Genomic DNA, 12685 nt, shown 5'->3' with positions numbered 1-12685 from the left:
AAAGTTTCATTATTATTGGCATATTCCCCTTACATGTCAAGTATACAATCTAAAAACGGGGCAAGCATCATGGTTGAGATACTATTAAAATTGAAGTCTCAAATGCAAAATGTGCCTCCTTGGGTTAATGGGAATCATCATTGGCTTATACTTGACATTGAGGGTAGAGATATTCATCCTATCATTTATTATCTCGATCTTGAAACCGAACTATTTAACTATTTTTCATGTCCTTCTAGTATTCAAAATTGTAAAAGAAGTTTATATTACTCGCTATCTGCTTTAAGGGGACGTTTGCATGAAGGAATATGCGACAAATCATGGACCAAAGATTATGTTATCAAGAGAAAACCATATATGCTCACATTTAGCGATATTCTTCTAAACTATTGCAAGTTTAAAATTCATTATAGTTTACCAAAATTTAATAATCAATATGATTTACATGAAATCAAAGACTTTTTAGATAATCCTGCAATTATAGAGTCATAGACCTCCAAGAGGATGACCATAATATACTTTATCTCGCTAAAGCATTTGAAGATGGCGGAATCTTACTCGCCTTGCATGCATCTGCTCGACTATTTTACTACTCAAACGATACTAAAGCTATTCAATAGATCAAGAAAGAGAATGACTGTGATATGTCCAACTTAGTTATTCATTGTCCAAATTTTGTTTCCCTCTTTGATGATGGAAAATATGAAGGCTGAGTCGTTTAACTAGAGTTTTGTTATAATTATATAGTTTGTTGTTAGTTAGGATTTACTTTGTTCATATTTATGAGAGTAGGAGATGATGGTCTTGGCGGGATCTTACTCACGTCACGTTGGATCAATTTGCTCGACAATTTTACTACACGAATTCGACTAAAACTATTCAAGAGATCAATAAAGATTTGAGCAGTTGTGACAACATAGTTATTTATAGTCCTAGTTTTATTTCGCTCAAATCCTTGGTGATGGATAATATGAGCGTTCACTCATTTTAGGGTTTTATTATATAGTGATCTTTGTTATTTCTGTTGATTTTATTGTTTCTTCGTATTTACTCTTAATTGCTTTGTTTTGTGGTTTTTTTCCAAATATCTATTTATTGCTTTGTTGGTGCTTTATTATACTTAATCAAGAATATTGCAAATGAAAGAAGATGCTATGCTGGATTGTTTTCATAAATCTATTACACCTATTTAAGTGTTTCGAAATTTTAAATAATTTTTTATTTATCATTAGATATTTGGTAGTTAGAAAAAATTCATCACCATCAAATAAAGTATACTACTATCAAACCTAACTTGACATGCAATTTTGCACTTACAAATATTTTACGGCGTCAATATAAATTTTACGGATTCCATTAAAGATTCAAAAATATGGATGTTACTGACAACGTAATTGGATGAAGATGTTATAAGTGCAAAATTGCATGTCAAGTGACGATTTACACACAAGAAAGGTTGAGATTCTTAAGTCCCATGATCAAAATGAAGTCCTTTTCAAAGACCAAGAGATAGGTATCATATACTCCTACTAAAGTTTTTTATAACAAGGTGCAAGTACACTCTGGCCCATTTTTACAAGCAAAAAATAGTATTGGGCCACATATCACAATTCCAACAACCTAGAGATGATTATTCAATTAAAATCAAATTTTATATATAATGATTGTGGGGTAGGTTCGTGTTAAAATGACAACTCCTCTTAAAATGATACCGTGACAACACTTATACAACAATATTATAAACGTTACACAACAATATTACAAACACTACACAACAATCTATAGAATGTTGTACAAGTGTGTCGGATATTGTTGTATAAGCGGTGTCACGGTGTCATTTTAAGAGGTGTTGTTATTTTAACACAGCAAACCTATATATATATATATCGTGTTAAAATGATAACTCCTCTTAAAATGACACCGTGACAACACTTATACAGCAATATTACAAACACTAACACAACAATCTATAGAATGCTGTATAGTGTGTCGGATATTGCTGGACAAGAAATTTTTCATACGTATTATTATCCATCCACGTGTATAAATGATTGGCTAGGATTGGTGGTATGGTGTTATTTTAAGGGGTGGTGGCACCCTAACATGCCCCTTTTATATATATATACTATTTTTTTCAGTTTTTCGGGTTTTTTTTTATTTCATTTTTTCGATTTAGTTCGGTTTTTCAGTTTTTTTGTTCGGTTCGGTTTCAATTTTAGCCTAAATTCGGTTTTTCGGTTCGGTTCGGTTTGAGCGAAGAATCGAACCGAAACCCGAATGCACACCCCTATGAACAACCCTGATTAAAGTGTAGTTATACTGTAGCTAGTTTCCGACAACGCATGACCCTCATGCATCGCCTCAAATTGAAAATTTTAAAAAAGCCCATAACACTTATGGAACTTAAATAATACTTACCCTAGAACACCAAAAGAATTATCTCGTATATTGAGATATTTGTAATTTTTGAAAATCCTTATAATTATTTATGACAAATGTGTCAAGTTATGGTATCTCGGTTAGTTACTTATTAGTTATGTACTCATTTAAACTAAGGTCAAGACGATACTCAAATTTGCATAAGTGTGTTTAGGGTTGGGGGCGGCTGAACTAAAATACGGAAATACGGTTAGGGATTTTAACATATTAGCTTTTTTTTATATACCGTACCGAAATATATCGGTAAGGTATCATACCGTACCGCAAATTCGGTATTTCTGGTATTTTTTTGGTACGATAAGTGCGGTATTTCGGTATATTTAGCCAGCCCTAGTAGTTATGCTCTAGCTAGTTTCCGATGACACATGACCCTCATGCGTCGCTCCCAAATTGAAAATTCAAAAAAAAGTCCAGAACACTTGTGGAACTTAAGTAATACTTACCCTAGAATACCAAAAGAATTATCTTGTATTAGCTAGATACCGTATATTGAGATATTTGTAATTTTTGGAAATCCTTATAATTATTTTTGAAAAATGTGTCAAGTTATGGTATCTCGGTTAGTTACTTATTAGTTATGTACTGTATTATTTAAACTAAGGTCGAGACGGTACTCAAATTTGCAATAAATGCGAAATTAGTTGCTTCGATCGACTAAAAATGGTATACGTGTTGCTACAAGAATACAATCACCAATAAAACCCACACACGGTATGCAAATTCACAAATCACTTTCCGAGAGGTTAGCCGAACACCGAAATTTCAAGACGGTGCGATCTTTTTACTCGTAAACATAACCCAATTAGTAGCTTGAATCGAAAATAGTTCGGTCATGTAAGACATAACTCGCAACTATAAGTGAATTGGCCCGATTAACATCCCATCCAAAATTCCATAACAATCAAGGCCCATTGGGCCAACTCAATCAAAGCCCAAGCCCATGTTCTAGATTGTTCATTAAATTTTTCTGATCACTCAAAAAAAAACCCTCGTTTCATCCCTGCAAGCTGAACCCTCACAATAGTTTTGGGGGAAAATCAAATTTCTGAGGAATTTGATTTTTTAGGGTTTCAAAAAAATTCAATCTCTCTTTTTCCCTCCTTTTCTTTCCCTCTCTTTTTGCAGCAGATCTCCATTGAAACACCACAAAACAACCTCAAATTTCACTCCCCACTCGTTGACTCCCTCTCTCACTCTTTTTCTCACAAGGTACTACATTGCTTGGTGTGAGATTTGTCAGAGCTTTTTCTGCTTTAGAGTATGAAAATTGAAGTGCCGAGGTGCTTGATTTTGTTTGGTATTATATGGTTTTGCTTGTGGCTTTAGGAGTTCTATCTCTCCGGTCGTTTCTAGGGTTTCCGTTGATTTTGTTGCAATCGGCAATTTTAACTGCGTAGTGTGATTTCATATTTTCGAATTGAAGTTGCTAAATAGTTGAGAAAAGCTTTCTTCACCCGTCAAATTCGTGTTTGCTCATGTTGCATATCTCAAAACTCATTTTTTTGTGCATTTTGAGCACTGCTTCGGTTTCTTCATTTTGTATGGTGACATTCATGAGTATCTGGTCTCGCATGAGGATAATTTTTTGGCTGGCGCTGCATTTTAACCTTTTTTTCTTGACGTTTGTGTGTGATTTGTCAGTAAAAGCTTCATTTTGGATGGGGTAAAACATTTAGCGTTGAAGTTTGAAGTTCTTACTCTTGTAATTGTGGCTTCCAGTGCATGTGATTATTGTAGCTTTTTTTATTCCATTATACTGCTTGAATGCTATGTAACTGCCATTCTTTCACTCCTCCAGTGAGGTAGATGAGATTATTAATTCCACATTTTATGCAGTTTCTTATTAACTTCCCCAAATTCAGGGATTAATTTTGAGATATACTTAATGAGAACAGTTTTGTCCTGTTGGGTCTTGTAAATGAAGTACAGTATGTATTTAGTTTCTCGGTCCACCTCCTAAAATGGCTTATTGTATCAGACTAATTCACGGAAAGTTGTGCATGAGATAAAAGATTTGATACATAAACTTTGGAAACGTTTTCAGGGTAAAAGGACTGTATTTGCTGGAATGTTCAGTGTATTAATATATGTGATGAAATTCTTGTTGGTTACTAGGATCATAGAGTTACTGTCTTGTAATATGATTAATTTTTTCCTACTAAAGTTGATATACTTCTAGCTTTTAGAAATTGATGGCAGAAAGTTCTCTGGGACCTTTTTGCATACCTGCTGCAGCCTGTGTGTTCATTCAGTCATTTATACTCAGCATTGTTGGAGTTGTTAGTTGGTGTTGAGTGAGAAAACAATAAGAATAAGATAAGCTTTATTTAGGAAAGTTATCATGTGAGCGCAATATATTTCCCAATGCTTATACTAATATCTATCTTGTCCCAGGCTCCTATCTAGTCTCCTGGCATTCTACATAAACTTATATGCTGCTTTGTGCTGTAAATATCTTCCTATTGATGGCTTCTTGATGTATTCTTTATCAGGTTTATTGACTGGCGGTTGAAGCTCGGGTTATTAATGGATTTGTGATCCCCTTCGCTGCTTGGATACAACAAGTTCTTGTGAAGGCCAAGTGCTCTGTGGTGCTTGGCCGTTGCTACTAAATCTGTTTCCAGACCACAAGGTTTGTATTTTCAGTTATTGGGGGTTTAGGAGTGTTGGTTGTGCCTTGTTTTTTGTTAAACTGTATTTTATTAGTGTGACTAGACTGTTAGCTTACACAAACTTTTAAGTAGTGTTCATGAATGGTGTGAATGTGGGTATGCTTGCAGAATATGGCAATTTACAGTCTACATGTTTGGTGTACTTAGGTAGCTCATTGTGGAATTTGGAAATCTAGTTTGTTTTCAATGGACTGCAACAAAGATGAGGCTATCAGGGCCAAGGAAATCGCTGAAAAGAAGATGCAGAGTCACGACTTTGAAGGTGCCCGAAAGATTGCTTTAAAAGGAAAAAACCTCTACCCTGAACTTGAAAATATTGCCCAGATGCTGAGCATCTGTGATGTGCATTGCTCAGCTGAAAAAAGGATTGTAGGATCCGAAAGGGATTGGTATGGAGTCCTTCAAGTTGAAAAGTCGGCTGATGAGGCAACAATCAAAAAACAATATCGCCGGCTAGCACTTATGCTCCATCCTGATAAGAATCGATTTCCTGGTGCGGAGGGGGCTTTTAAGTTGATTTGTGAAGCAAATGCATTGCTTTCAGATCCAGCAAAAAAATCTGTATATGACAGAAAGATAAACGCCTGGTCCAGATCCACAATCCCTCCAAATCATCAGACGAACAGAAGTTCTCAGTTCAATAGCCAATATGGTGTTCAAAACAAAAACACGTCTAATGGTTTCAGTAGCCTGAATCAACATCATAATACTCCCACTACTGAGTTCTGGACACAATGCCCTTACTGCAAAGTAAACTACAAGCATCCCAGAAAATTTGTGAACACGCGTTTGATGTGCCTTAAATGCTCTAAGCCATTTGTTGCATATGTAATCCCTGCTCCACAAGTTTCCTCAGGCAAGTTGGGTAACCAAGGTTCTCAGCAGTTTCCATCAAAACCTGATGTACACCAAGCTGCTGCTAAAGCGTCTTCAGTGCCCCAATCTGGATCACAAGGGGCTGCTGAGAATTTAAAGACCAACGCTGGTCCAGTTCAGAAGGAATCTAAAAATGCCAAGACCAATGCTGCTCAAGCTCAATCTGCACGTAAGTCATCACGGAGCAGGCAGCATGTGTCATATATGGAAGCTGATGAAGATAATGATTCTAGACCTCTCAAGAGACCTCGCGCAAGCACAGAGACAGATGCTAAGGAGCATAAGGATGCTGGAGACTCAAAGCATGTTAATCAAAATAGTTTCCCCACCGTTCCAGAATCTTCTAAGTTTGGAAACAAAGAGACAGGAGCTGCTCATTCCAAAGAAAGTTTGAAGGACAACAATGAGGGTTTTAATAAAAAAGCTGATATCAGAGGGGTAACTGGTGGTAGGTCTGGTGTTCCTGCTGACCCAGTTAAAGTTGAAAGCTCTGACCTAGACACAGAATATATGGAGTGTCCTGACCCAGAATTTAGTGATTTTGAGAAGATGCGTGATGAAAACCAGTTTCGTGTCAATCAGTTTTGGGCTTGTTATGATACATTAGATAGCATGCCAAGATTCTACGCCAAGGTGAGGAAGGTATGTTCTTCTCCGTTTGAATTGCATATTACATGGCTGGAAGCTGTTCCTATACATGATTCTTTTAAAGGGTGGGTAGAGGCGGAGTTGCCTGTTGGTTGTGGAAGTTTTAAGATTGGCAAAACTGACAAAATATCTGGATGCTTGTCACTCTCTCATCAAGTGCATTGTGAAAAAGGGAAAAAGAGAGGTTCCTTTTTCTTATACCCAAGAAAAGGGGAGGTTTGGGCTCTTCTGAGAGACTGGGACATCAGTTGGAGTTCTGACCCCAAGAATCATGAGAAAATCAGATATGAAATTGTTGAGGTTCTCTCGGATTTTGCTGAAGGTATTGGCATAGAAGTTGTCCACTTGGAGAAGGTCAATGGATTTGTGAGCCTCTTCCGGAGGCGTGAGCAAAATGTAATCAATTCATTTTTAATAGACCCGAAAGAGCTGTACAAGTTCTCACACTTTGTTCCCAGTTTCAAAATGACAGGCATGGAAAGAGAAGGAGTGCCGATAGGTTCCTTTGAACTTGATCCTGCTTCTTTGCCTCTTAATCCCGAGGACTTGTATTTCCCTGGGAAAGCAAAGGTCGAACATAGAGATGAAAATCCTAGTGTTGAGAGCTCACTGCCGAAATGTGCTGAGGAAAACGGTAAATCTTCTAAGTCAGGGAGATTCTGTAGTCCTCATAAGACTCTGGATTCGAAAGGGCCTACAGGGAAGAACCTCCGGCGATCGCCTCGGGGAGGGAATTTTATGAAGCAAAGCACGAAATGATGTCAGCATGTATTCCCCCAAACAACATTTGTTTACTGAGGCTGGTGAAGATTTATGGCTAGCTGGATGTGGATTTTGTGGTTTTCCCCCAACAAATAAACAAGTCAAGTCTTGGGCAAACAAATGGTAGGTACCCATGATTTGGTTGGTTTTCACTAGCTGTTTAAGTACCAAATTTCCGAATTGTTGGAATCTTGAACCTGTCTTGATGTCTCCTTCTGAAGCGTCTTGTACGGTCCGACTGTGCAGAACTTTTTGTTAGTGCATCATAACAGGAACTGAAGATGAAGTATTCTGCAGAGATAGTCATTTTTCTATATTGAGGTTCCAGCTTACTGGTAAAAAGGGTAGTCTCTGGAGGGGGGTTCACAATCTGTTTCTGTGGGTATGTACTTATAAAAGCTAGTAGAAGGTTTACTATCATAGTGTTGGTGGTAGTTTCTTAGCCTTTACTAGATTGGTAAAGAATTATTAATATTGTAGTTGCAGCTATTCTAACAAAGAGTAGATGACTGTTCTTTTGTTTATAATTTCCATTTATCTTTTGCATGCTATGAATTTGGAGTTCAAAGTTGGGCTTTGGCTTGTTTATCTTGCTATAAATCAAGAAGTTAGGGCTACCATTGAAACCGAATGGTTAAAGTCCCCAACTCAATTGTTATGGGATGACCCTCCAATAAATTCGGATTGAGACTAGAACTCATAGAGGTGAAAAAGTGTTAAGCATTAGGCAAAAATCGATTTACTTATAAAAACCAGTATATTTCTAATGTCGAATCAAGATAAAATAAAATTGGTGTCGAGTTTGATAACTTTTATAGTTGGCGTCTTACGAGCACATAGGCTATGAAGGTGAAACAACTTATTTCAAATTTATACTAATATTAGGAGAGAATTTTGGAACTTTAAAAAATACCATTGCACTATGTTTTGGGGGAAAACATCGTAAATTCTTATGCTTTTGGAAGCCTACTTAATCTATAATTATTATTATTTTTTGAGAACAAGGATCAATAATGGTTCTCTTGGTTCTCTATTCATTTGGTGATGACTTGAAATCCTAAACTATTGGATTGATATCAACTGAGTTGTGTTTCACCATCTTCTTACAAAAGCTAGAGTAAAAAAATTACTAACGTGGAAGAAAATAAACAAAATTAATAGTATGAGAAATTTTTTTTTAAAAAAACTTCACAAAATGCACAATGTAAAGGTACAGCAATGAGAAGAACTACATCTAGTGAAGTATAGAATGAGGAAAGAGCAGTTATCCGCGCCGCTGGTAGTCGTTCCCCCCATGCTCCCATGTATGTCCAATGTTTCATTCAAGCATATGAATGATGCTTGCGGCGATCCTTCTCTTTTGATGCATAAGAAGAGCTGTGATGGTCTCGTTCTGGTCGAAAAAACATTTCCACAAGAAATTAGAAATTATCATTGGCTTGTATAACTACTGGTCCTAGATATAGTGAAATATGAAAAAAGACGAGCAGAAGTACCTCGAGAAGAATGATGTTTGGACTTCTCCATGCGTCCTGTGTGTGATTAGGTCAGTAAGAAAGTTGAATAATGTACTCATAAACGAATAAACAGCAATTTGAGAAGAGCATATAACTAAAATAATGCTCACCAGAATCTTTTCCTTTGTCCCTTGAACGATGAACCCTCTCCCTAACCTTGTCTCTGCCCCTTTCATAGTCATCCCTCTCATCCCGTCCACGTTCTCTGTCAGAATCCCGCCCTCTATCATGGTCTCTGCCCCTGGTTCTCTCCCTTTCCCTGTCTCTCTCCCTCTCCTTGATCCTTTCGCCACCTGTCTCTGTCCTAGTGTCCGATGACAGTTTAGCCTGAGGTTCCTCCCTTGAGTCACCGCCATTTGTCGTGCTTTTACCATCCTTGTCACTTTTCTTTGTATCCTTCAGTTTTTCGAGAGAAGCTTTGACCAGTTCGTCCTTACCAGCTTCTGCATTGACAGCAGTGGAAGGCGCCTTTGCAGTACTGGTGTCTTCATTTGTGGTTGTTCCTGCTAATTGACCATCCTGAAAAGAAGTATGAGATACGAGCAGATCATCTACATTTGTTTACTCGATTCCAATGGAGACAATTAATAGCTACTGCAAAATGTATTCACATGTGCTTTGGTAGCAAGATGGAGAGCGTGAAAACATGAACAAACTGGAAAATAACATGAAACCTGAAAAAAGTATAACGTTGTTGTTTTTACCTTCGAAGCTGACTGATGTGGTGAATCCCATGATCGATTAGCAGGTGTGGTAAAGGAACCCCCTTCCTTACAAACAGGAATATACTGGGCCTTTGGAAGGCTGTACAGATGCGCCAAAACTCTACAAACCTCATCGATTCCAGATTTGTCGGCATCAAATGCTTTCCACCATGGAGGATTCTCAGGTAATGGCACTTGAGACCTGCGGGCTGCAGCATATACAACACCACATGCCACGACTGCACTCTTGAATCTCACACACAAAGTCGTGCGCAAGCTGTTTGTACACAACATAAGAACATCATTAGAATTGTGTGATAACTGTCAAGAAGAATTGGTTGATTAAAGACTCTTGGTCCACACATCCACATTAAGACTGCAATGTCAGACTATGAATGGAGAGAGCGAACCTACTAAGCGCTGTTGATAAAAAACGTTTTCAACAGAACAAAAACCAAATTCAAAGTTTTTTGTCTGAGTTCCAATCTTTTTACATCTTTTTATCCAAAATTCCAAATAAAAGATATATGGTACAAAAGTTAAACCTGTCGTTTGCAAGATTCCAAGCTTCTTGTCTGAGTTCTGGGGGAATTTCCAGAGTAGCAATGTAATTTGATATGAATTTGTGAGGGTGCTCAACATGACAGATGAAACCCATCTCTTTGAGAAGATGCCTTTCTGTTCTGACCAAATCTCCCTTCAGATCCACATATCTCTGTTAAAGAACAAAAGACATGAATTCACTCCCCAAATATATAAACACAGTCAACTCAGGTACTTGACTATTTGAGACACTAGACTGTGACAAAGAATGATCAACAGAAGAATAAAATAGTTCATAGCAAATCAAAAATATGAAAACAAGCATCTTAGATATAACAGTAGTAACATCTAACCTTGGAGGATGTGTCCAAATGCTCTATTGGCAAGTTCTCCCTCCTACATTCCATCCTGTGAAAGACAATCAGTATCTGCCTTGCTTTTCTAGGACTCTCCTCAAGTTTTGTAGCAAGCCAGAGACAACTAGCTGCAACCCTCTGCAAATAAATGAATCTAGTCAAAGTCACAATAGAATAAAAAAGATTCAAAATGAAAAATGTGATTAGGCATAGTAAGAACAAATGGGTAAACAAAAGAGACCTTCACATTAAACCGAGCAAATGACTTCTTGCAGTAGAAGCGATGAAATAGGACTTGACCAGTGGCCATAACAGCTTGTGGTCTGAGCATAGATAAGGAAATTAGAAAGCCAAAGTAGAGGACAAGGTGACTCACATATAGTACTACGCGATCACTTTACCAGATATTTTTTGCAGTTCAGCAGCAACGTAAGATTATTTCTACATGTAACAAAAACATGGAAGATTATACGCTAAACCACCAAAGTAAGAGAAATCGAATAAACAGAATATGGCATGGGAAAGGATACAGCTTAAGCAATATGCCGCTCTCTTGTATGAGGTCACAACCATAGATTCTAAGTGTAGTTTCAGTGGCCTCGTCAATGCCATCTTTACGAGATGGTGAACTCTTCAGCTGTTCTTCTGACAGATAAAACGTGTCAATTGCCGTATAAATCATGTTCTATCTTTCAGCAAGCGCGAGAATACTCAACCTGCCACCAGTTTTAAGAAATCGCAAATTAAAGCTAAAAATCGGGGAAACCACAGAACTTGGGTAAGCAATCATTTATGTTATCTTCAAAACTAAGTATTACATTATGCGGAGATCACATCCAAACCCAAAGACAGTCCACAACTCATTGCCAACTTAAGAAAACTCATACAGAAAAAATGCAAGTGTACAAAACAAAGCAGCAAAAAATGTAAATTACCTCATTCACCGAAGATAATCCAGTCCCGATGTGATCACTTCATAGTTAATTAGGCATTTATGAGTTTTTATAGACAAGAACTTCTCGCACATAAAATCTTTGACCAATTGATACGAACTTCTTGTCACAAATCAACATCATAACTTTCATCCTAGTGGTATCCCCAACCTAACAACATTCTTCATTATGCTGTCATAAATCTACTTTAACCCAACACTAAAAAGCAAATGCATTTTTAGATTAGTTTATCGCTTTCCCAAAAGTAGAATTACATAACCACATTCTCTTTTTTTACCCCTAATTACACACATGATTGAGCAACGGAGTCTGAAGACTTATCGTGAAAATTAACATTACCACACAATTCTAATAAGAAAGATGACGCACGATAAGGGAATTCTAAGTTTTATGCTTAACGGCAAACAACAAATCCACTAATTCAGGCCAACTCATGCGACCGTGGATAAAGCTTCTTACTTTGGCGGAGACGACGGTGATCTCAGCATAATATGCGCAATTGGGGCTTCGGGAATCGAAATTCAGTGATCGGAGCTTAAAAGGGTTCAAAATTAGGGCTGCGAACCTTTCTCAAATAAGGACCTCCAAACTCCACCATCGACTAAAACTCACAATCACAGATAGAGAAACCGAACTACACGAATGTAAACAAATTCAGGCCAACTCAAATTCAGAAATCGCAGGGCAATCAAAATCCCCTAATTCGAATCCATCAGAACGGATTCGTCTATCGCAAAAGCAAAAAAAGAGAAAGGAGAATAGAGAAATCAATAGCCAATGCTGGAATTCAAAGTTCCACTCACCCGAAGCAGCAGCGGCGGCGGCTCCGCTGTTGGTGGCACAGGGGAAAACGACGTCGTCGTAGTAGATGAAATCGCAGAGGGAAGAAAGCGGGTTTGAAGCACTTAGGTTTTAGGAGAGGGCTTATGTAATTAGGCAATTTATTAAATAAGTTGTAGTAGTAATAAGTTGGCCTATTTTTTTTATTCCACGTATGATAAGATTAGGGATTTCAATCTAGCCCGTAACCTGTGGACTGGTCCGAATAGCCCGCCAAATTTATAGGGTTAGGATCGAAAATTTTTAGTTCGATAAAATCAAAATCTGATTACCCGCACTCGATTAACCCGCAACTCGTGAGGGTCAGACCCGAAAACCCGATAAAATTTCTATTATTCTATTTTTTACTCCAAATTCGACACTTCATTAATTAAT

General features: G+C 37.5%; 2 protein-coding genes across 6 annotated transcripts; one reads left to right on the top strand and one right to left on the bottom strand.

Moving 5' to 3' along the window:
* The first annotated feature begins 3451 nt into the window (after positions 1 to 3451).
* LOC125196222 lies at positions 3452 to 7967 on the top strand. Of its 3 annotated transcripts, none has more exons than XR_007171840.1 (4): positions 3452 to 3648; positions 4932 to 5071; positions 5259 to 7520; positions 7670 to 7967. XR_007171840.1 is itself a non-coding variant. In XM_048094646.1 (3 exons), the coding sequence occupies exon 3, from the start codon at positions 5298 to 5300 to the stop codon at positions 7392 to 7394; it is 2097 nt and encodes a 698-aa protein (XP_047950603.1). In that variant the 5' UTR covers positions 3452 to 3648; positions 4932 to 5071; positions 5259 to 5297; the 3' UTR covers positions 7395 to 7967. The 3 variants fall into 3 exon arrangements, 1 of the variants encoding a protein (XP_047950603.1); XR_007171839.1 differs by having other exon boundaries at positions 7644 to 7967; XM_048094646.1 differs by having other exon boundaries at positions 5259 to 7967.
* Positions 7968 to 8555: 588 nt separating this feature from the next.
* Positions 8556 to 12368, bottom strand: LOC125196965 (cyclin-L1-1). Of its 3 annotated transcripts, none has more exons than XM_048095638.1 (9): positions 12274 to 12368; positions 11048 to 11162; positions 10759 to 10840; positions 10515 to 10655; positions 10164 to 10333; positions 9619 to 9895; positions 9025 to 9433; positions 8894 to 8929; positions 8556 to 8790 (listed from the first exon to the last, which is right to left on the bottom strand). In XM_048095638.1, the coding sequence occupies exons 3-9, from the start codon at positions 10825 to 10827 to the stop codon at positions 8720 to 8722; spliced, it is 1173 nt and encodes a 390-aa protein (XP_047951595.1). In that variant the 5' UTR covers positions 10828 to 10840; positions 11048 to 11162; positions 12274 to 12368; the 3' UTR covers positions 8556 to 8719. The 3 variants fall into 3 exon arrangements, with proteins under 3 accessions (XP_047951595.1, XP_047951593.1, XP_047951594.1); XM_048095636.1 differs by lacking the exon at positions 12274 to 12368 and adding an exon at positions 11930 to 12052 and having other exon boundaries at positions 11048 to 11233; XM_048095637.1 differs by lacking the exon at positions 12274 to 12368 and adding an exon at positions 10919 to 10958 and having other exon boundaries at positions 11048 to 11189.
* Between the last annotated feature and the right edge of the window lie 317 nt (positions 12369 to 12685).

Source organism: Salvia hispanica, chromosome 6 (genome assembly GCF_023119035.1).
Source record: "Salvia hispanica cultivar TCC Black 2014 chromosome 6, UniMelb_Shisp_WGS_1.0, whole genome shotgun sequence".
Taxonomy (NCBI): Eukaryota; Viridiplantae; Streptophyta; class Magnoliopsida; order Lamiales; family Lamiaceae; genus Salvia; species Salvia hispanica.
The sequence above is the reverse complement of the archived record's forward strand: the minus strand, read 5'-3'. Positions and strand labels throughout refer to the sequence as shown.

Bases quoted from the DNA above. Each gene is read 5' to 3' on its own strand.
- LOC125196965 (XM_048095636.1), bottom strand. From the start codon at position 11,199: ATGATTTATACGGCAATTGACACGTTTTATCTGTCAGAAGAACAGCTG. The intron at 10,841-11,047 runs GTATCCTTTCCC...ATCTATGCTCAG, and splicing joins AGCGGCATATTGCTTAAGCT to ACCACAAGCTGTTATGGCCA. The intron at 10,334-10,514 runs GTTAGATGTTAC...GTTCTTTAACAG, and splicing joins ATTTGGACACATCCTCCAAG to AGATATGTGGATCTGAAGGG.
- LOC125196222 (XM_048094646.1), top strand. From the start codon at position 5,298: ATGGACTGCAACAAAGATGAGGCTATCAGGGCCAAGGAAATCGCTGAA.